Source organism: Talpa occidentalis, unplaced genomic scaffold (genome assembly GCF_014898055.3).
Source record: "Talpa occidentalis isolate TD23 unplaced genomic scaffold, MPIMG_talOcc4v2.1 talOcc4.3, whole genome shotgun sequence".
NCBI lineage: Eukaryota > Metazoa > Chordata > Mammalia > Eulipotyphla > Talpidae > Talpa > Talpa occidentalis.
The window spans coordinates 94,759,534-94,784,417 of record NW_023603184.1 but is presented as its reverse complement, the minus strand read 5'-3'; the positions used below and the strand labels follow the sequence as shown (position 1 = coordinate 94,784,417).

The following is a 24,884-nucleotide window of genomic DNA, read 5'->3' as shown; positions in this document are numbered from 1 at the left end:
ACTAGTTTTGCAATAACCTTCTACAAATAACTGTAAATAAGGAAAATGTAAATTTCATGTAAAAATGGTTGCAAAAATTTTTGGTAGCTAAAAGTGTACAAGTTGTATTGAAAATATAGTATATATACATAATTTAAGAATGAAGCATATAATTTCTGATCTATTTATACATGAAAAATCAAAAATTTGTAAAAGAAATTATTTTGGGGAAAAAGAAAGTAAATCTCTTTAGCTAGTTAGGATACTTTTATTAGAAAAGTCAAGTATTTCCAACATTTTACTAGATACAGTGCTAGACATAGGCATGGTGGTGCTGATGTATTTCACAAAATCACATAATTGTAACAGTGCTACAGTTTTACTGATTTCCACTGGGAACACAAATAAGCAGGACTGAGTGGTTAATAGCATTGAATCTAAAATTAAAGAAACACAAAAAATTTCACTTTTTATTATTGCCTGTCAAGAATTCAAAGTATTTCACTGAAAACATTTGATTTCTTAAAATTTTTGATGGCTCAACAGGTTTTAACTTACCTGTGAAATAAATTTTTATAATGTATGTTTGATACATTTTTTTCACCATGGAAATATCCAGATATTTTCATTTACCTATGTTTCATACATTTGGAATGCCTCCTCTAGAATCATTTATTTTTTATTTAAGAAAAAATATCAAGTTATCTTCAAAGAAAACTTTTAAATAAAATGTATTGGTTGTAATATGGCATGTTCTGTGCTAAGGATTGTTAAGTCTATTTAGTGGTTTAGATACCCCACCATTCGATTTGTAAGGTTTAAAAAACCAAGAAACATCTCCCTATTTGATAAATGAAAAAACAAACCAAATACAGATGGGCAGAAAGCAACTGTATAGGTATCTGTAAGTGAAACTGATTAGGAAATGATAACCTAAGTGTGAAAAAGCCAAATATTTAAAAATTTAACATCTCTTGACATAAGATTTTGAGGGTAATGCTTTTAGGTAACTTTGCATCTAAAAGTTAATTAATCCTAGAATCACTTGAAAATGGTCCTTATTTTCCAAAAGAATTTTAATTATCAATAGTATGTTTTTGAAATGTTTATACTAGCACTGTTCAGGTTATTTTTTGAAATTTCAGTAATCAAAACAAGATATGATATGATGAAATACAATCAACTAAAATGTAAATGATGGTATGCAGGTTATCTGTAAAGTGCACGTTTATGTTTTTATGGTTAAGGGGAATGATCGGGACCCCTCCACACACATACAATAAATCAGAAGTTATTCATTAATGATTCCTGGCATAATTGTCTCTAAACATGGGTATTAAATGATGAGAAAGCCCAGTTCTTCCCACTCTGTATAAACTGTCCAAATTGCCACCATCTCAGATGGAGCAGAAGGGACCTACCTGAAAACATAAGTAGCACATAGGGAAGGACCTGACTCATTCCCGACTGTATGGCACATCATAGTAATGTAGAAGTGCTGCCGATGTCTACTTACTATATATTCAGATATATAGAAGCACACTCAATTTTGAATGCTTGAATAATATACAAAGCTGCATATTACCAAGCTACTTGGGTAAAAGGAATGTTAATATAAAGTTTTTTTCTTTATATGCCAGTGAAATGCTTTTTTAAACAAGTAGAAAAAAGATACGGCAAGAAACAAAAGCACAGCTTTCCCAATAATCAAATTCAAAAAGCCAATGGTAAGTCAGACAAATTTTTCATGTTTCCCAGTGTTTAACTGGAAAGTAGTTTTGTGCTCAGTATTCTAATTACAGTAAATTTTTAGTTCAGTATATGGACACACACGATGTTATTATCTTAGACTACAAATTTTTTTAACATGATTCTTATAAAATTGGTTCTGTTTTCATCATTATAAGTTCCAAATATTTTTCCTTTATATGATCTAATATTAGGAAGTCTCGAATAGTCTCAGATGATATCGTAGCATTGAACATTTATTTCAATCGATCTAATTCACTACATACATGGTTGAAGACCAAATAAATTGTGAGCTTTTCATATACATGTCAATATAATCAAAATGAAGATTCAATATTGACTGAATTTTAAAGTTTAAAAGAAAAATATGCCAACCTGAAAGAAATCTTGGGTTTCACTCATTGCATTTCACTTACCAGATTTCAAAAGAAAATTTATTCCTATTAATTTCCCAGAAAACTATCATAAAATAGGAAAAAAGTATCATCTATGATTTTATCAAACATAAAAGGACAAAGAAAAGCACATTTCTGCCAATTAATATTTATTGTGTTTGTCCAGTTTAGTAATGCCATTAGATTATAGGTGAACTCAATTTGTATATTTTACTTAAGGAAATAATCACAAATTGAATTTTTGTTATTTTTTTTAATTACACAGACTTTACATTACTTTAAATTCTTTCTTCCAGGGTAAATACCTTTTATGGAAATAAACATCACTTGACTTTTTTTTTTTTTTTAAAGACTTTTTGTTTAAGAATGCATGCTTAAATAAATCAAATGAGCACAGTCCTTGAAATTACGCATAAAGTGGACCAAATTAAGATTCAATACTATTGACTTCCCCTTGATGTAACTTAAAATGTGTAAACTGCCACTAGAAATAGAAGTACAATACCTGACATTTAATTGTTCAGCAGGTTTTTAGGCATAGATGAATTACTGCACTGTTATTTGAACTGAAGCATCTCATAATATGTATGTAACAGATTTTGTATGATATAAAACTTTACAGCAAGCTATCTGAATGTTTATTAAAAAATTCTCAAAATGACATGGAAACATGTTTACTGTATAAATAAAAGCACTTAGACATTAAGAGTGTACATTATTCAATAATTTACATCATCATAAGAAAACTGCGGCATGACTTAAACAGCACAAACTACACTGTATTCATAACTCTGGTCATGTTCATCATAAAACTACATAATTTTTACTTTAGTAATGGATGTCTGTTTATAGCAGTTATTTTCATCCAAAAATGAACTGCATTTCAGTATAAAAATCTCAGTAAAATATTCCCTATGCCTAATGTTTTTGTCAAGTTGCCTATTTAATCTGAGATGCAAAACATTTCTGACAATTAAGCTGGATTGGCCTAGAATATGAGCTTTGTGAGAGAAGGGATTCTCTGGGCAAAAAAGTTCAGGAAAAAAAATGGGTAAAATAAAATTAAACAGGATTTTATGTAACTTCAACTTATCAAAATCTGTGAAGAAGGCAGAGTTCCCCAAATATGTGTGGTCACGTTTCCTTGCAGACCTCTTATAACCAAAAATCATGGAACATCTTTGGAAAAGGATGTGTTAGAAAAATGTGTTGAGTTCAAATACAAAATATTACTCAGCAGAAATTTATCTGAACAATATTATGGCAATTTTTACAGTTTTACGCAACCATGAGCCTCTGAATAAGGACAATTATAATTGACCTCAGTACAGTACAGTAAATTGACTATAAACTATACATTAAGATCTAGGCTGCTGAGCCATGGTAGCATCCTTATTCAAGATGATCACATACAACGTGCTTATATTAGCTTTTTCCAACAACAAATTAGAATTTATTTATATATATAATGGCTCAATTAAAGTCTACTCACATCAAATATGTGTTCATGAAAAAAAAATAGCCAGAGGATTATAAGGAAAATATATATGAATTATTCACACATTTTTATAAAACTGACCAAATGAATTTGACATCTTATTATATAAAATCAGTGTCCAAATGATCATACATTACTTCCTCGCCAGAATTTTTAAAAGTGAAAGTTGGTTTAAACTTAAAAGTTGGTTTAAAAGTACAAATCAGTATGTTCATGAGAGGTTTTATTTTGTTATTTTTCTCTTTCACAATATTGTTTAAGAAATGGGATTTAATAAAAGTTTACATTGGTTATCAGCCTTACTAAAATTTGTAGTCACCTTCAGGCTGGAAGATGTTAAGGTGTAAGAAAAGAAAACTGGTTTGTTAAATGGTCACTAAAAAAGGTTTATAGTGTTTGGCAAGAAAGGGGATGGATTAATTACAGCAGCTTTTACCAGGGAACTTAAATGCTAAGACCTATTGACTCTACTTTGCAGTTTTCATACCAATACCACTCACAAATTGTTGTGGTGCCTGCCAGCCTCAGTACCCCACGTTGCAGATGCACCTCACCTTAAAGACTCACTGCCTTACTAGTGCCAAAACCACAACCAGCTAATGTTGTTAAAGTCAAACTTATAATTTCTGAACAATTAAAATGGCAGATTAAATGAGTTTTTCACTCTGTAAACAGTTGGATTTATTGGTAATTTAGTTTAACAGAATAAGTTTATATGTTGACATTTCACTAAAAATGTGTCATTTCCTGAAAAATCTAGATTTAGAAAAGATGCCATTTTTAGGTTATCTATGTCTTCACTAGTGAAATAAAATGCAGAGAAAATAAGCTGTGTTTATAAGCACTTTCTTAACTACGTAAGATGAGAAAACATATTGCACAAAAATACACACTGCAAATAATAAAAGTGAAAAAAATGATGCCTCTTGGAGTCTTATTTCATTATGCATTAATTTATGGTTCACCTAAGGAGATTTAAGATAAAATTTTAGGAACTACAATTTTCTCCTACACAGGCAAACCCAGTGAGTTTCTATTCTCAAATTACGTGATCAAGGAACAAATCTTATTACCAATATGGCACAATGTCCAGGCTTCTCCAGCTCACCTCCAAACACCAACTACAAAGTTTCAAGTACAATTTGTAACCTTCAGGTAAGTCTAAATTAGTTTTATCTAGGTTTTCACCATTTGGCTTTTTATATAATCTATTTTATAAGTACATTTCTCTAGATTTATATTGTGAAAAATTAAGACTGAGATATTTATATCAGTTAATCATGTATCAGTATTTTATAACATTATGCAAAATTTGTAAAGTGATTACTAACAGCAGTATCATCACTAATATAAAAATTCATCTTTTTTATTGCTTTGAACTGTGCACTAAAGTTTAAAACAGAAAGATTAGAACAGAAGAGATTAACAGGAAGGAACCATAAAAAGTTCCCAAAGTTGTAAGTCAAAGTAGTCCAAGCAGGAAAAATTCACAGTATTTTTTTCAGTTTTCAATATCTTGACATTCAAATGGTCATGGTGCCCTGCAAAAACTAATACATAAGAAAAACATCAGCTGGTAATAATAAAATGGTTTTTACTTTTGGCATTATCTTTCATAAAAGCATTCTCAAAAGATGGGAAACTGAGTTTCCAAGGTTTATAATTCAGACCAGTATATATTAGTAGAGTAGTGCTGACCTCTTCCACACAAAACAAAACAAACACCCTGAAACATTGAAACACCCGTGAAAAATAACTTCTATGTTTGTTAAAAAAAATTCATGTTAGGGCCTCCCCTGGTGGCACAGCGGTTGAGCACTGGGCCTCTGCAGCACCGGTTCGTTCCCCGGCCACCGGCGAGGTTCCCACAAAAAAAAGAAAATTTTTTTTCATGTTAATGGCAAGCATTTGAAAAGAAAAATTAACTTCATAATCACTACTAGTTGAAAATTTCTTATTTCTATTAGAAGAAAGATGAGTAAACTACTTTTTATAAAAATAATGGTAGTTTCACCCTTACAAATTATTTGGAAGATAAACTGCAAGAACATGCCATAAAAATTAAAAGAATTTTTTTGTTTAATATAAAGTTGGTATTTGAACTAGTATTAAATTTTGTATTTGTATTTAGCTGAAAAATATAGAAAAAGAATAAAGTCTATAAAGTGTGTTATTCTCAATATTGGTACCCTGGATCACTTAAATTATTTTGAACTATGAATACATCTAAAACACAGTATGAATAGCAAATGTGTGTTACTCAATACTCACATCATCATATATGAAATTCACAACCCCTTGTTGCAAGTGGTCTCTTCTCCGAAAGAAATCTTTAAACAAAATAATAACTTTTTAATTATAATTTAAAATCTCTGGTTTCAAATAAGTTGGTTCCCCTAGGTACTAAGAAATGAATAATTTCACACTCAACTAAAACTTAAGGGTTTTATTTCCCAGGCAACTGAGACATGAAGAAAATGTCCTCAGACGTAGCTATAATAATTTTTACTATTTTATATTCCTTTTTTGTAAAGACTGACAACTCTTATTAGATTTACTAGTGAATGAAGGGGAAAAACACATATAAATTTGCTGATGAATACAATAAACACTATTCAAGAAAAATAACTATATAATACTTTTATATAGTTTTAAAGCCAATACCTGTCAATGCTCGAAGCTTCACACAGCAAGCAACATAATCATCAAAGAAGATTCTGCCATTCTTGCTATAACGTTGAACAATAGCAGTTAATGTTTGAGGACTCAACCTATAACCTAAAAAGAAATTGATAAATTCAAACTTCTAAGACCAAACACTATCAATCTACCTTAATATTTCAATTTTGTTAATAAAGTTGTAAAATAAACATTCCAAATTCCATTAAAATATACTAAAAGCAAAATGCATTCATATTAAAACTGAACAGATAAATGTTTCATTGTTAATAGTTAAGTGGTACTTTATAAAAATCACAACTTGATGATAAAGTCAAAGCTAAGGAAGAAAATCATTATCTTTTTATATTTTTAAAATACATTTGATATGTGTCTATTTCACAGGTTTTAATGCTTCAATATTTCAATTTTGTAATTCTATATTTATCTGAAGAATATCAGAGATTATTTTTTATGTTATCAAATAGGTTCTTTATTTCCAATTGAACATATTACTTACAAGTGACTTTAAAAGAATATGTTATTCTCAGTATGGGTATTAAGGATCAATTTTAAAAAGCCAAACATGAGGACCAATTTGAGGGGAAGAAATAGGAGTATGTTTCTTGAGTTCAAAAGCCTTTTTTTCTGTTTTTTTTTATAGACTTCCATCTCACCCACAACATTCTTTCTATTTCTTTGGTTCTTTGCTATCTAAGCCTGTGGTCTCTAAAAGTTTTAGGTTGTGTACCCGTCAGTAAAAAATCTTGTATAATTCACTTCCATAATATGTGTATTAACTTAGTTTTAAATTGCATATAAAACTGAAATTTAAAAAGAATGAAACATAATTTGAAATATAAATTAATATATTCTAATTGTTGCACCCTACAGGTGCTCATACACATTTAATGAGATGTGTTCCTGCTGTGAAGAATACTGACCTGGAATTACTGTCTTTGTTTATTACTGGATTACCAAATATGGACAAACGATACTAATCCATTCAAAGAACACAAAAATAAATGCAGTAGAAGAAAATTCTATGTGTAACTACAATAAAATATAATCCAGGAAACTTGGAAAAGAAAAGGAAAGATATAAATTAAGAGAAGTAGTAAAATATTTAAACTAATGAAATCATTTGTAAGTGCATTTTGAGCTTCCTATCAGAGAGTTATAATCTGGATACAGTATTGATAAAATGCTTAAGATTTCCCTTAGCATGTTTAGCAAATGAATTTGAATATTTTAAAATAGATCTGAAAGTCTTATATATGAATAATCCCAAATATTTCCTTATTTTGCACAAGTACCTAAGCAAAGTTGTTCAACAGTTAGTTTTCTTACACATATATATTTCACAGAAATGAATTATAAGTAAAATAACAAGGGTAAACACAATGTAAAAATCTGATTAAAATTATATTAACTTTAAGTAAGTCAAACACCATTGTATATACCACTTTTGGAAAGAAAGTAGACTGAGAATCTTAGTTTATCAGAAATGTGATGAGAAAATCAAATGTAAATATACTCACAAAGGAAATTCAAAAATTATTTATTACCCAGAATGTACAAAAGGTCATCTTTTGAAAAAGTCAGAGATAAAAATGGTTTTGTCTTTAGTCAGAATTTATCAACAATCATGAGTGAAATCCAACTCAGCAACAGAAGTTGAAATGTATTTATCTTTATTACTTAGCAAACTGAAGCAATTAAGATTCATGTGATAAAAGAACCAAGCAGACATGGATAGATTTTAAAGAACTTTAATATCTTACCCATAGCAGCAATGGCTTGGCTCAATTCATGATGCTCCACTGTGCCACTTCGGTCTTGATCAATAGTTATGAAGTGTTGCTTCCAGGCATTAAGAGCTGCCCAAAGTTCTTTGAATTCATTAAATCCCATTTTTCCTGTATAATCTCTCTGATAGTTTCATTAAGAAAAATAAGTTTGATGCCAAAGAGAATTTACCTGACCCAAAACTCCAAATCAAACTAAAAAATTGTTACTAAGCTTCTACAAGAGTTAGCAAAATAGATTTCTGTGGAAAAGTATGAAATTCAAACAGGGTCTTGCAAAGCATTTTTAAACTCTCTAATTTATTGTGGTTATTTATAATTGCCTTAATATTCAGAAAGCAATTATTCAAATTCTAATATTCTCTATTTTTATTCAAGGATACATCCAACATGGCAATCATAATTCTGCAGGTTTCCAGACTGAAGGCTATAAAAACATTTATTTAAATTGGCATCTGCTTAATTTTAACTCTGTAAAATAATGACAATTTCTATTTTCAAAATATTTAAAAATTTCTAAACTAATAAAATTACATAATCAACTGGTAAGCAAACTTGGAATGATGTTCACAGTAAAAAATAACTATAACAAAAGTTACTACCTTAAAACTGGTAACATCTAGTAAGGAACTCTGGTAATTAAATAACCAATTATAAAATAGTTGAAAATTGCTGTCAAAGTGAAGAAATAGGGTTCACTTTTCCTAATGCAAATGACAAATGGGCTTTAAACAGAAGCTTGACGTATAATAAGATCACAAAACTCAAAAGGAATTGGCGATTTGGTTAAAGGTTGGTGTATGTGCAAGAGTGGCTGGCACAAGATACCTCGAAAAGACAGGCCAGATCATGAAAATCTTTAAGGTCCACCCTAAAATTTACAACAATGAAGTTATTGAAGGATTTTAAGGAACAAGGTGGGAGAAGGGAGAGGTACAGTCAGGAAAAGGATAAAGCGGCAATGAGAGCTAGAAACAAAGGAATAATACCTTTAAAATTCTAATAAAAATGACTTATGACCTAGCTTCCATACCTGGCCAAACAATGAACTTTATTCTGAGGATTCCAATACATACAGTCTTGGAACATCTACCTCCCATCCACTGTTTTATGAAGAAGTTAATTGATATTATATTTTATTGAAATAACAGTGAATTTTAAAAAATGACAAGAATGGAATAAAAGGGAGATCCAAGGGAAGAGAGGGGAAAGATACAGAATGATGGTGAAGGAAACTAGTATGCCTGTTATACACAGAAACTAGATCGTAATAGAAAGCTCTAGGATAATGATTAGTTCTAGAAAAAGCTAAATGTTATATAAAAGGCAAATTAATCATAAATCATCACAAGAACACAGGTAGGCAGAGCATTTAGACAGAAATAATAATGCTAATACTGATTAATGATGTAACAAAAATATAACTATTGTGTGGATGGAGAGCTCCTATGTGGTATACAGGGATAGGTGAGTATAAGGAAAAAAGTTACACTCTCATCTTCCACAACAGGAAATCACTTGATAATAACGAAAACTTAAAATCGACAGTGATAGCAGCATGCAATTTTAAGATCCAGAGTCAAATTTAAAAAGAAACATCTCAAAATGTTGAAAGAGATTTCCTCTATGAACAGTTAGTGTCAGGGAGTTTGGGACTCACGGAGAAAGTCATTTTCATTATAAGCTTTGAAGAATTATTTGACTTTTTTAACTATGTGCATGTATATCTGTGATAAAATATTTTTTAATAGTTTAAGTATGAAGACAAAAAGTTAGAAAATAATTTTCCTATATCAATTTCAACAGGAGAAATAAAGAGCTCTCACGAGAGTAGGTGCCACTAATTCCTGACTGTGTCAAACATCTCTGAAGTTCTTCAGCATCCACTTCACCATCCTGTTAAAAAATAATGATAACCTGATTTAACCTGCTGTTGTATAAAAGCATATTAAAATATCAATTGACTGCCTTAGGCCAATCAATAAGTATACGTTCCTCAAAACAGTATTACTTTATTATCAATTGCAATATTATAGACAATTATTGATAACAAAGGCATTTTTCAGCATGAGTAATTTTCTCACAATCAAATTAAATTACATTCTATGAATATTTCAGGCAGTTCAAATAATTTATTTTCTCTACATCTAAAAAAATAACATCATCACTCTGTCTTATAATAGCTCAATATAATAGCTAGTGAGAATCACTCTATCACTACTTAAACAATTATGAAAATGCATCAAATGTGTTCACAAAAATCTCAAAAGCTTTCCCTTCATGCCCATTTTGGGAAGAGATCATTTCTAAAGGATATTGAAGCTTTAAGTAGAAAGTAAGAATATCTTTTCTCCCCCAATACTACTCCCTCACAAGGGTTGATATCAAGAGGATGCAAATGGCACAAGCACAAGTTCAAATCCAGTCTTTACTTAACAATTGAATATTTTTTTTAATCAACAATTTTTGGCATTCATTTTGATTTTTAAAAATACTATATAAAACTCAAATTTTGTGTCCAAAATGAGTCTCTCACCTGCCTTACCCCAGCAAAACCCGAAGTTACTTAGCAATACAACATCAGGTTAGTGGGCCTCAATAGCAACTAAGATGAGAAATAATTGTGAGGAAAGATATTTATTTCTCTAAATATATCTGAGAATCACTGCTTTATTGGAACAGCTGCTATTTTTAAAAGTGTAAGAAACTAATTTGAATATATGAAATTCCAACCCTAAATTGCATTTGGGTACATTATGCAGAAGAACTAGGAAGCAGAGGGAGAGCAGATGTGTAGTAGGAGCAAGGAGTTTGCTTCTAAGGACAGACTTCAGGAACTAGAGTGTCTCACTGCTAGAATGCAAGAAGTGGGATGGGGCTCCCTGCTCATGAAAGGAGGCAAAACAAAACAAACTATACTGCCTGAGGACATCGCTTCCAAGAAGTTGAAGGCTCAGGAAAACAGGACTAAGATACTAAAATAAGTTGCTTTCAGCCAGCTGATAACATCTGCACCAGCATCACCAAGCTGGAGCATGGACACAACCTTGGTGGCACAATCACAAAACCACTAGATTAAGGAGAGGTTGATGACATGGAAAAAAGAAGAGATGAAAGAGATGACAGAGAAGGGAACAGAAAGAGGGAGGGAGAAAATAAACAAAAACTCTACTGGAAGTTAAGTTTATGAAGCAAAATTCCAATCCATGTGGAGAAATCTAAAGTTCAGATAGTCAACCAAAAAAATCAATGGTTTTTGAACAAATTCATCCAAGATGAAATTAATTTTATAGAACAAGCATCAATCAAGAGTTTTAAGAAAGTGTAGAGAAACAAATGAAATGTCGTCCATTTAAGAAGACTAAGACATTCATGTGATAAATATTTATGAGCAGCCTATAATGTTCAAACACCATTAGATGTACTAGGTATCCAACAGTGTTCAAAATAAATTCCTCGTCTTCAAGAGCTCACCTTTTAGTGATGGAAAAGAGACAATAAAGCAGAAATTACATAAGACGGTTGATCAGTGCTAAGGGAATTTAAAAAGTCAGAGTTAAGGTGATAGGGAATGTATGCTTGGGTATAATACAGGAAGGTGGAGATAACAAGGCCCTTTTGTACGATGGTTAAGAAAAGCTTCACACTGCTAAGGTGAATTCTGAGAAAGAACTAAAGAAAATGAAGGCACAAGCTATGCAGATATCCGAGAAGAGTGCTCCAGGCTAAACTGTCCAGCACAGTGGCCATTAGCCAGATGTTCCACTGAGCACTAAGATGACTTATCTGAGCTGAGATGCTCTGTAAGTATAAAATACACATGAGATTTCAAAACTTAGTAACAAAACAATGTAAATTATCCTATTGATAGTTTTTACATTGATTACATGTTGAATGTTAGTATTTTTTTGAAGCCTAATGCCAATCTGGCTTGCATTTATGGTTCAATTATATGTTGGTCAGTGCTGGTCAAGGCAGAGAATAAGGATCATAATCAAAGGATGTTGTTACTGTTGCTATAATCTTTTGTTAAAATTATTTTTTATTGACGTTACATTTCAGTATAACAGCAGATAAGGTTCAGGTGTACATCAATAAAAAGCAATGTGTGTATAAACTACATGAAATTCTTCACTAAAGTTCAATTCCATCCTTCAGTAAGGTGTTGTGAAATCTTTACCCATCACTTTTAGCACTTCTTTCCTGATATCATTATCATTTTTACATGTCACCCTGACTAGATAATGTCTAAGTCAGTATCTTAGAAGATACTGTTTCATTCATCTTTGCATCCCTACTGATGAGCACACTACCTAGTACAAATAAAATAGAAGTCAAACTAAAGTCTCTAAGTATATATGTCCAGTTCCTATGTTTTAAGTTGTAGTTTTATAAAATGAATTTCATTTAGTGAGTTATATAAATTATATTCCCAGTATTATACCAATTAAGAGTTCTTTGCAGACAAAAATGGTATAGTGTAACAAAATTGCATTTGGCTGCAAAAAATGGGAAATGCTACTAAAGAGGCTGAAAATAATGAAGGGGAAATTTATCAAAGTTCTATAAAATTCTAGTCAATAATTTTTTTTTTACTAAAATAAAGGAAAAGAGACTAAAACTTGTGTGAAACTCTGTCTCTGCTTGCTAGTCTGATATTTGGACCTCCCGTAAGCCCTTCTTTACTGTTCCCTGATCTAATTCAGCCTCAAGCCTCTCCCAAGACCATTCACAAGGTAAAAGACTTATTTCTGAAACTTTTTGATACTGCTCAGCTTCCTCAAGGATACTTGCATGGAGATAACTTTTTCCATATCCTCTCTGGCTCAGTCACCATGCACTGCCCTGCTTCTTCTCGTGGTCAGATGAACAGTACCATTCTATCCAGACATTTGAAGTGAAATAATTACGAATATCCTCATCTCTGATCTCACAAAGAAGTTCAACCTAGGTAAGTTTAAAGTCCAAATTTCATGTACATTTAAAATAACACACAAAGTCAAAGAGTTGACATGTCTTTGAAAAGAGTGATCATTTTTGAAAATTGATGTGTATGCAATCCACGTAGCATCTCACCTGCCCAGCAACGGAAGTGAAGTATGTCCACATGGGGTCTCCCGCTGAGGAGTAATTGTGCGAATATGCTGGGCATCCAGGGTATCCTCCAGGGAGCAGGTTTGGCCCAGTTCCTAGCACTGGCTGCCCCATTTGCATCTGCATTCCTGGCATCTGACCGCTAAAATTTCCAAACTATAAAAGTGAAACAGGAAAAGGTTATTTTTTTAAAAAAGATTTATTTTATTTATTTATGCATACAAAAGCTGGGGTGCAGGCCAGAGGTGCAAGGGGTGTGGAGGGGTGAGAGAATTCGCCAGAGACAGAGCAGGGAGCAGAAAAGGCTGATTTTTTTTTTTTTTTAAAGATTTATTTATTTGTTTGTTTGTTTATTTATTTATTCAAGCACTGGGTACAGTCAGAAGCGCGGGAGGGTGAGAGAATTCACCAGAGCCAGAGCGGGGAGCAGAGCAGGCAGAAGGACCGAAGTACACTGCTGAGGGGAGCAGCGGGCGGCAGGAGAGGTCTGCGCGCCATGTGGGACCCTCCTCTGGTGGCCAGGGAGCAGCCAGGGATCGAACTGGCGCTGCAGAGGCTGTGGGCAGCTTCGCAACCCAGCGCTCAACCGCTGCGCCACCGGGAAAAGGCTGGAAATACACCTGCTGATTTTTACTGAAATACACTGCTGAGGGGAGCAGCAGGCGAGTCAGGGGAGCCATGTGGGCAGCTCCCTGGTCGACGAAAGGAGGGATTGGGGTCAAAATAAGGGGGGTGCAATAGTATGGGGAATATAAAAATAAAAAAAATCATGCTGTGGATAGCTTCATCGTGCTGAGACTTAATCCCTTGTGCCACCAGGGAGGTTCAGGAGAAGATTATTAATACAAATGTTACATATTATCCCCTAAAGCTCGTTTAAAAAGAAAATAATTATAAGGAGTCCTCTAAAAGCAATAATAGAGTCACCAAAAGCTATGAAATATACCATCAAATCAGCTGTTTGCTCCAAAATGCTTGACATCCTACATTAGCACATAATTCAGTTCATTAACTATGATACCCTGCATTCAAAGAAGTATAACAGAAAAAAGGCTCCAGTCCAAGAACTGAATCCAACGGAACATGAAGCACAGTGTTTACTATCAATGTTGAAATAAACAAAAAGTAAAAAGTATAAGAAAATTTCAGCTACAATAAAAAACGTAGTATACCTCAATGCACATAACTTAGAAGACTATATGGTAAATATAGTGTAACTGTGAACTAATCACACTAATCACGGGGAACTGCATAGGGCTGAAATACCTCTCCACGAGAAAATATATTTTAAAAAGCAAGACATCAGTGAACAGATTCATAAGGTGATAATTTCAACAATATTCTTCTTTAATATAATAAGAGTATCAGTGCCAATAATAGGCAGTTAATATTTATTGAGAGATTTTGATATTCCAGGTTCTGTTCAAGTATTTTCCATCTTCATGTGATAGGATCTTACAAAAACTGAATGAGGCATGAAAGTAATGGATTCCTTTTTGCAACTGAGGACCTGTTCAAGAGGTTTCTAAAATCAGGTCAAGGTCAAAGCTGGTACGAACAGACTATGATTTTAAAAAATGGCCTGACTCCATGGGCTCCTTACCACTTATTTCCTGCTGTGGACTTGGCCTCTCTCTTGTACTCTTTTAACTTTGGAACTTGGTATATATTTTTAATCCCTCAGAAAGGCATTTTACTCAGCATGTTTGTAAGTTTAAAAAGAAGAGGAAGTGTTAAGATAGTTTCTTATTCCATTGTGAACAAAAACTTCCTTGACATACCCTGGAAGGATGAGCAGAGATAGTCAGAAAGCCAAAAAAAGGAGGAAGATTTCAAAGTATGAGAGGGGGAAATAGACAAAAGGTGGAAGTCCACAAGTGGTTGCAATTTCTGCAGCCGGGGGTGTGGTAAGGGCAAAAATGTGGAGGAAGTATTAGAGCTCGAGGAAATGTGCTGAGGGAGGTAGTGAAAAATGAGATTACGAAGCAAGGAAGGACAAGAAGGGAAATTGCAAGTTTCAAAACATTGTGATGGCCTCCCTGGTGGTGCAAGGGGTTAAAGACACAACCTATGAAGCTGTCTGCAGCCCAGCCGCTGCAGCATGAGTTCACCGGCCAGGCCAGGGAGCTTCATGGCTCAGCAGACCTCTCCTGTCTTGTCCGCTGCTCCCCTCAGCAGTATATTTCAGTCATTCTGCCTGTTCTGTTCCCCACTCTGTCTCTGGTGAATCCTCTCACCCCCGCTCCACACCCCTAGCTTCCAGTTCTTGCATGCATAAATAAATAAATCTTAAAAAAAAATATATGGCCAGCCCACAGTGCAAAACACACATGGAAGGAACAGTGTGGAAGAGAACGGGGTCCCTGGGCAATAGGTGAATCCTTAAAAATAGTGTGTATAAATTCAAACTTTCAGGTGTTTTCTTGGTAGTGTCAAATGAGTAAAACAGATCATTAATTAGATCACCATTGTTATTACCTAGTAATGTGACTAAAAGTTGGGACTTAAATGTCAGTGATGTTATTTTCATGTTATTTTGCACATTTTTGAATCTTCAGTATTATCTTTGATCCCCAGTTTCTCCCCAGAAATTTTCACACTAATTGTCCGTTTTGTGAAGATTATTGTAGTTAAAAGTGGACCACAGAATATGTAACACTGAGAACTCTGCACATTTAAACTGGAATTAAGTCACACAACAGGTTGAAAGCAAAAAATGTGAGAACGATGATAAAACTCCAATGAATCTTTAAAGATACCACCTGTGGGCCTCCCTGGTGGCACAGCGGGTTGAACACAGCGCTGCAGAGGCTGTCTGCAGCCTCTGCAGCGCTGGTTCGATTCCCGCCCGGCCAGGGACCTATCCACATAGCACAGCAGACTTCTCCTGTCTCTCCCACTGCTCCCCTCAGCAGTGTATTTCAGTCCTTCTGCCTGTTCTGCTCCCTGCTCTGTCTCTGGTGGATTCTCTCACCCTCCCATGCCTCTGGCTGGTACCCCAGTGTTTGTATAAATAAATCAATCTTTAAAAAAAGAAAGTAACTTGCTTTAAAAAAAAAATAAAGATACCACCTGTACCTTATGTCAATGGTCTCGATACATTTTGCTTACCTATCCCTAAAAGAATTTTGGAAACTCATAGACTTTATTTTTTTTTAAGATTTATTTATATGTAGAAGAACTGGGGTGGAAGCTAGAAGTGTGAGGGGTGAGAGGATTCACCAGAGACAGTGTGGGGAACAGAACAGGCAGGTCTACTGAAATACGCTGTTGAGGGGAGTAGTAGGTGAGACAGGAGAGGTCTGCTGTGCCATGTGGGCTAGCTCCCTAGCTGGTGATTGAACTCAGGCCATAGCAGTCTTAGTGCTGAGACTTAACCCCCTAGGCCACCAGCGAGGGCCAACTTACATACTTTACTCCAAATTTTATGTTGACATAAAATTCCTAAGTTTAAATACTATAAAAGAACAGCAATACCCAAGATACTGTAAATGTCAATATTCACCGATAAAGTATTATTTGTAACCCTTTGGAAAGTATCTATTGTTATTTACACACTATCATGATCTGATACTTGCTCCCCTCCATTTTTAAAAAGAAATGAAAACAATTCTGTAACATTTAGAAATGTTACCTTCTACCTTTTACTCTTGGAACTCATTTTTTATTCTGTTTCTTCCATCAATAGCTCATTTGAATAATTTTATAAAGCTTAAAGTGTACGTTTCAATAGTAATCTACCCTATCATACTCACCTAAAATAAAAATATATATATAAGTTGAAATGTAGAATTTTATTTTTTCCTGTGACCATAATGAGCAACGTAGTGAAAAAAAGTCCTTTTAGGTTGAATTGTAACTTTTGTCCTTTTAGGTTGAGTTATAACAATAAGAAAATATTATAATTTTGGTAAATGCTTATTAAACCAGAAAAAAATGTATTAGAAGTGCATACCTTAATGAGATGAATTGTGCATTTAGTTAGATAAAAGTATGCTACAGAACCAAATAGGTCTTGTTAATAGTTTACATTTTGTTAAAAGACTAGAGGAAAGATTAGTAAGATGTGGATTGACTATAATTCACAGGATTTATAAAAAAAAAATTAACTACTTCATTAATATACTCCAAGGAAATATTTCCATTACATTTAAAGGAATCAGAAAAATTAATCTTCATGGCTCCAGCTTTTGAAAGTCCTGATGATGACCATGAGAAAAGCTGGAAAGAGCCACAATGTTTACATAAGGCTTTTAATGTTTGAAACACAGACGTTTTCTTTACTTTGCTTTTGTGGAATTCTTCATCAAATACAAACACTGATAAAAATGGGGGTAAGAAAGTAGCAAATGATTTGAATGAAAATGGCTCACTCTTACCACCCCATTCATATTTGACTTCAGAACATCCCAATAGAGTAAAGATACCATGTTTCAACAGCAAGCTTCACACTGATGGAAATATGCTGAAAGTTGGAGAAACTTAAAGTTCCACAGGTTCATGCTACTTTGACTAATCTTTGAAGGAATCTTTTAATTTTAAGACCTTATGTGTGATAAAAATTGTAAAATGGAAGACGCCAAGGAGAACTCAGGCAGGTTTACAAATTAGTAAGGAGTATGTGGGCAAATTCATTCTTCAAAAATAGTTTCTTTTCCATGTACTCACAGGTATAGGGGTAATTCCTCTGAAAATCATTGCCAAATGTCAATGTTAGGTCTTATATTAAATAGTGGTAATGTTCAATTTCTCTTAGTAGGTGTAACCAAATCCAAAATACATTATTTTCTACCCTAATGGATCGCCCCGCAAGCCCGTTTTGTGAACACAAAGTGTCTTCAGCCCACTTTAGAGATCAATGACATAAATACCTAAAGTTTGGGCTCCTTTCTGAAAAGAAAAAGCTGGCCACCTGGAAACTACAAAGACAACTTCCAGCTCACAAAGGTGATTCAGGATAGTTCTGAAGAGCAACCAAAAGTCCACGACTGACGGCCCTTAGTAGAAAAGTAAGGATTGGGAGACATTTAGCATACCTTCATTCATTCATATGCAACTTACAAAACAGAAAACAAGTGGTCAAAAAAATCCAGAAAGAGGATGTCTAGCAAAACTGAGCGGGCTGCGGAGAGGGGTAGGGCCGCGGGCGCAGCACGGAAGATTTCTGGGATAAAAAGGTGTTTTGTGCCTTCATTTCCATTTCAGGATTTTTTTTTTTTTTTTTAACACATCACATCCTCAGCTCCTCAATGACCCGCCTACGGGGCGCTCCAGGACCAGAACACCGATCGCGGCATCGCCACCATCCAGGCTGGCATTCGCGGCGCGCGGAGATGGGGCGCCGCCTCGTCCCCGAGCGGATAAACCAGTCAGGGCAGAGGGCGGACCCCACGCGTCGGCACCGCCCGCAGAGGCGCCACACCCCGCGGGGGCGGGGGCCAAGAGGAAGCAGCCAGGACTCACCCCTCCTCCATATCCCGAGTAGGCCATGGCTAGCCGATGCCACGCTTCTGCCCAGAGAGCGCGTCACCTTGAGGGCCAGCGTCCGCCCAGGCAGCAGAAAGGCGAAGGTAAAGGTGCAGATGCAGGTGAGGCTGAAAGACGCGCTGGCCGCGCTGATCACTTCCTTGAAAACGTCCCCCCGAAGTCCAGCTCCGCCTTGCTCGGTCCCGATTGGCTAAGTCCCGCTCGTCGGCACCCACACCCCCCAAATTCCTACCCCCCCAGAGACTAGTCCCACCCATCTCGTCTCTGATTGGCTTCACGAGCCCAGCCCTTTCCTGCTCCACTTCTATTGGCTCGCTGAGGTCTCGCGCTCTTGTCTCCCCTTTTTCTTTTGGTAACTTCCACTCCATGGAAGAGCTCTCTGGACCAAGGTTTCTTTTCTCCTTTGCAACCGCAGACTTGCCAGTTCATGACTACTTTGAACCGATCCTTTCACTTTCTTTTTTAAGACAGCACTTGCAAATATGTGAATTTTTCAAATATCTGTGAATTTCAAAACTTGTAGTGTTACATATATTTTTTGTGACCAGTGGATGTCACCCACAAAACTTTGAAACTTATTTCTGTCCAAAGGAAAGTGTTTCTGCACTACAAATCCATTTGAGACCAAATTTTGCAAAGGTTTTTTGCAGTTTGTTTTGATCAATGATAACTAGAGTTGTCAGGGTACCTTATTAAAAATACAGGATGTCCAGTTAATTTCATTTTCAACTTAACATAAATGTTTTTACGTATAATTTCCTCTCAAATATTGCATGAGACATGCACTTATACTAAAATTTATTCACTATATGTTGATAATACACAGGACATTCTGATTCTATGGCAATTGTACAAATGAATCAATCTTTGGACAAACTCCTAAAATGTACCTCCTAAATATATCCACCTAAAATAGCTTGATTTTTTGGTGAAAAGTTAAATCAATTATTTCGATGTATTAAGTAATAGTAACTGGCAATTCTGCTTTTCTCTGAAACTCAAGAAAATTTTGTGACTCTGGCTTTGAAAGAACAGGAAACCTGTAACTTTAGCTTAAACACAAAAAGACCAGTATGATATTATTTTCACTTATCTCTGATGACTAAGACAGGGCAGAACTGGTAGTGGTAAAAAATATGTTAGCTGTATATCTGCAGAGGAAAGTAACTTTGCAAAGCTGAGTAACTATAGCTCAGCTGCGTTACAGAAGAAGAGCATGTTGAAACCTAATTTTATCAGGAAGAGGCAGAGAGAAAGGAAGATTGCTAAGATACCAGCCACTCTTGAGAAAGTACACTTCCTCTAATACAGTAAGTAATACATTAGCCAATAAGTTTAAGTTTGAGGCATATATAAAAGAAGGGGGATATTAAAACCTACTTGATAAGAATAAAGAATAGATGACTCATTAAAGCATCAAGTGGTAAAAGCAAGATATTGTAAAGATTAATTCTAATTAATTATATATTCAAAGAAATGCTCAGAAAAGATAGTATTTTACACTCACAATGTTAGTCTAAATCTCTGGTCAGAATTTTTGTACATCTTATTTTTATCCTAAGAGCCTTACTGGTGATGTCACTGATGGATATGTTAGAAATCCAGTCTGCAAGGGTCTCTTACTTTTCTACACCTATAATTTCAAAGATAGGGGTAGTATTTCCTTCAGAGACATAGAGATCTGTTGGAAAATAACAAAGATAATCTCTTCCTCCAAGGCAAAGTTTGATTGGATTTGCTACAAAGAGTTGGCAAAAATTGGAGTTCCCCCATTCTGATACCCATTGCTTATGTGTGTTTCATCCTGTGGGACTGGGAGCAAGAAGAATCTATGAGAGCCTGAAGCTCATGCTGCCGGTTGTGCTATGAGCAATAATATCTTTTGTCTTTGTCAGAGGAATCTCATGCCTTTTCTCAGCTGCTCTTTGTTAGTTCACTAGTAGGAAAAAATACTAGATCCTTCACAGTTCTTGGTAATGTTACAGGCCCCAATCCAAAAGAGTGGGTCCTTTGCCCTCTAGGGAGGGCAGAATTCAATAGAGTGCTATGTGTAGTTGAACCAAGCAAGGTTTTATTAGAGAAACTCATGCATGATAGAACCATGAGAATTTAGCCTGGTCCTTCAAAGGGAGCTAGGAGATATTTGAAGTGTAGATTCATGAGGTGGGGAAGAGAAACATAGCTTGTTCTGGGTGGAGTTTACATTCTAACTGTGTATGGGGCCTCTAGGCCTTCTCCCTCAAGGAAGTTGTGAGATAATCATGAGTCAGGATCTAAAGCTTTTTGTCTGTTAGGGTGCCTCAAGGCCAGTGTCATGGACCAAATTGTTTGGATAACACTCTAGCCCATGATTCAATCCACCTGTTCAAACAGGACTGGGTGGGGGTGAGGGGCAGAGGTGGAGGGGGACTCATCTTACCAGCTTGTCCTTTATTTTTACCTAAGCTAAGTCAGAATTATATGAATATCACTTTTTGAAACTGAAATATATAAAAAGTTTTAATTTTGCAGAATATATTCCATTCTATAAAAATAGTTGTTTATAGAGTGAATTCTGTGTAATAGATATTATATATTATGGCATATTAGTCCTTAAAATAATGCTGTCCATATATACCATGATTATCTCCATTTTACAATGTGGGAAGTAAGGTGGAGATTTGTATGCCATTTAACTATAGTTGCATAGTAGCAAAGCTGAGATTAAAACCCAAGCAGCTTGGCTGCAAAATGTAGTGTTGATACAGGAATTATAGGTTTTCAGGTCTAGTCTCCCAGCCAGGAAGGATCCCAGGCTGCAGGGGCAGTGCTGAGTCCCAGCCACTAGACCACCATGAGTTGGTGTCTCACGAAGCCACAGCAGGAACTTCGCAGATGCTCAGGCAAGCAAGCGAGAAGAAGCAGGTTTGTTTAGAGAAAGAAAAAGTTTATTGAGGCAAAAAGGAACAGAAATAAAGTGGGACTCCCAGGCCATGGATGCCAGGGAGGGGCAAGGAAGCCCAAGTAGAGTCGTGTCTCAGGGAATATACATCTTCTTTCCCTAATTATTCTAAAGCTCCACTAGTCTCTCTGTGATTGGTTAGTTCTCAGTGGTCTCACTCACTGCCTAAATGTCTCTGTGCCCAGAACTATGTCTCTGTGTCTCAGCCCTTACCTTTTTTTAATTCATTGCCCTCTATTTGGAATGTCTTGTTGACTCTAAGGTCATAAAGTAAGTCCCTAATGTCATAAGTCCTGGGGTGTTTGATTAGTCCCCTTTGGAATTTGTTGTCCTTATCTCCAGAGTCTTCTTTAGCTCTCCTGAAGTCCCTGCACTGTCCTTGAGGCTGCCTAATTATCCCTAACTTGCCCTAGAATTCAGTGTCTTAAACAGTGTGTTGCTCTTCCTTACTCACCCCCATCACAATATTTCAAAATTATATATTTATATATATGCACAGTATAAGACAGAAGAATTTAAAAAGTAGAAAAACTTTTACCAATAACTAGAGAAATAGACAAGCAAATGCATTGTTTTAATTAAGATTAACTCATCTAATTATTTGTCTTACCCAGGAAACATGCTTTCTAGAAACCATGACTCATTCATGAGTATCCATCCCTCTGATAGTTCTTCCAAGTCTTGGTGGTCTATGATCTTATCATAAATTTAGACATTCAATTAACCAGACCTTTTCCAGTACCATATAAACACTGAAGTATGTTTCCCTTTCCTATCTATTGCTAACTCATTCCTCTTTCCCTCTTTATTAATGAGGTGGGGTGGGGAGGCACATGGATACAAGAATAAGAATTTTACTGCTACTCAGCAAATGTCAAATGTCAGTTCCAGAGCCACAGCCTACCTCTCACATAGAAATATTTATACCCTAAATAATAAGATATACCAGTTAATACAAAAAAATTAATGGACCTTATTTTATATCACTAATAAATTTAACTTAAATAGACTATTCAGCAAATATTTATTGAACATCTATAATGTAAAACTATTTTAAATAAAAAAATATCAATGTGGGGCCTCCCTGGTGGCTCAAGGGGTTAAGCACCGCACTATGAAGTAGCCCACAGCCTCTGTAGCACAAGTTCAATCCCCAGCTGGCCAGGGAGCAACCCACATGGCAAAGCAGACCTCTCCTCTCTCACCCACTGCTCCCCTCAGCAGTGTATTTCAGTCAGCCTGTTCTGTTCCCCTCCCTGTCTCTGGTGAATCCTCTCACCCCCTGCCTCTCTGGCCTGCACTCCAGTTCTTCTATGCATAAACAAATAAATCTTAAAAAAAAAAAAAAATCAATGGAGCAGAAGGAGGTTCCTGCTCTCTTAGAGTTTATATTCCAGCAGAAAGAACAGACAATGTAAAGCAAGGATAATGAATATATAAAGAATATGGTATATTAGAAGATGATAAATGCTATGGAAAACATAAAACAAGAGCAGGGGTCGATATAAGGAGGTGACACAGTAGGTTGGAGTTCTAAATGAGATCTTAAGGTGGCCTTCTCCCATTAAGATGGAGAATTTTGAGCAAAGACTGAAAGGACATGAGCAAGTTAGACAAATAATTACCTGTAGGAGAATGAATATTCCAGGCAGAACTAGAGCTATGGCCTACAGGCAAAAGCATGCTGATCTGTTTAAAGAACAGGAAGGTCAGGGAGTGTGAGTATGGAGTGGGTTGGGCCAAAAAGAAAACTTTAGGAGTGATTACAGAGCAGGGGATTGGGACAGATCACTCAGAGCCTTTACTGGCCATTGTAAGGACTTTCCATTATACTTTGGCTGAAATAAGGAGCCCCTGGAGGGTTTGAAGCCTATATAGAACTTGACAGGACTTAATTTAAAAGGAACACTCTTTCAGTTCTGTTGACAATAAACTAAAGGCAGTTTGTGTAGAAGCAAAGAGATCTGTTAGCAATCTGCTGGTAACTTAGAGAGAAGGATGATTTACTAGAATAGAGTAGTTGAAACTGTGAGAGATAGTGATTTTTATGTCTTTAAGGTAGAGCCCGCAGGATTCACTGAGCTTTGGGTTTGCACTTTAATAATATGGTGACAGTTAAGAAACCTAGAGAGGATTCATATGGACCACCCACCCCTTTTCTGCTTTTTGTAATTTTTCACTTCCCAGATCTCTAGCGCCCCTGCTTACTTCCTCTCTATTCCCTTGTTCTTCCTATATGATGCCCAGTGTCCTCTATGCAAATAAAAATTGAATTTGGTTCACACTGGACTCTTTTCCCTGTTGTAATAATGTATTAACCAGCAAAAATCAACTTTACCATTTTAGGTGGTAAGTCTGGTTTTACTCATCTCTGTCAATAGTGGAATCTATAGGAGTTGTTTGGGATGGCCAAATTAAGAATCAATATTGGACATATTAGGCTTGAGATGTCTATGAGATTGACTATGTCAGGTAGGTTGTTGTTCTAAGAAGCTGTCAGCATGGTGAGGGTGCCTACTGACAATTCAGCATCTCTATCTTAAAACATCTTGTTATTCTCCACAAGCAACTGTAGAGAAGCAGTGAAGAACATAGTGGGCAGTGAGAACTGTTCCTCTAAAATGGCCCTAGAGTAAAAACCTGCTGCTAGTGTTAGTAAGGAAAGCAAGATCATCCCAAGAAAGTAATGCCTCTTTGATATCACTGTCCAGACAAATGAATGAATAATAGAAACGGCTTTATGAGTTACTGGAGTAAAGATTTAGCTTATTATCAATGCAAAATGAGTCTGGCAAACTTTAACTTCCTGTAGCTTAAGAGCTACACATGCTGTGTCTCAACATCTCCAGTTGCCATAACAAAATACCATAAGTTGTATTGCTTCAATAGGAATTTATTTCTCAAATTTCTAGAAAGGGAAAGTCTGAGATCAAAGTGCCAGCAGAGGAAGGGTCTGGTGAGAACTCTCCTTGGGCTGTACGTGTCCCTCTTCTCACTCTGTCTAAACATTGCCTTTCCTTGGCATGTGTAGGAGCAGAGAGAGAGAAAGTGGTTTCTCTAGTGTCTCTTTTTATAAGTGTACTAATCCCATCACCAGGACCATAAATCCATAATCTTATCTAAACTTAATCCCATCCAATCAACTGCCACCCCTGCAAATATGTACACACTGTCTGGTAGGAATTCAACAAATGAACTTTAGGGGGACGTGGTTCCGCAGCGCACCACACTCAAAATCTGAAAGATAAAGAAAAGGAGACTATTAGTCGTAATGA

General features: G+C 35.4%; 2 protein-coding genes across 3 annotated transcripts in view; one reads left to right on the top strand and one right to left on the bottom strand.

Moving 5' to 3' along the window:
* Positions 1-213: 213 nt before the first annotated feature.
* Positions 214-18,865, bottom strand: GCA (grancalcin). Of its 2 annotated transcripts, none has more exons than XM_037523428.2 (8): positions 18,645-18,865; positions 13,164-13,337; positions 9,914-9,983; positions 8,471-8,514; positions 8,064-8,211; positions 6,286-6,399; positions 5,893-5,951; positions 214-5,171 (listed from the first exon to the last, which is right to left on the bottom strand). In XM_037523428.2, the coding sequence occupies exons 1-8, from the start codon at positions 18,669-18,671 to the stop codon at positions 5,145-5,147; spliced, it is 663 nt and encodes a 220-aa protein (XP_037379325.1). In that variant the 5' UTR covers positions 18,672-18,865; the 3' UTR covers positions 214-5,144. The 2 variants fall into 2 exon arrangements, with proteins under 2 accessions (XP_037379325.1, XP_054555763.1); XM_054699788.1 differs by lacking the exon at positions 18,645-18,865 and adding an exon at positions 18,053-18,241.
* Positions 18,626-24,884, top strand: part of IFIH1 (interferon induced with helicase C domain 1) — a 71,744-nt gene continuing 65,485 nt past the window's right edge. The window contains exon 1 of the mRNA XM_037523427.2: positions 18,626-18,769. The gene's annotated coding sequence lies outside the window, so the exon portion shown is untranslated. The remainder of the gene's footprint in view (positions 18,770-24,884) is intronic.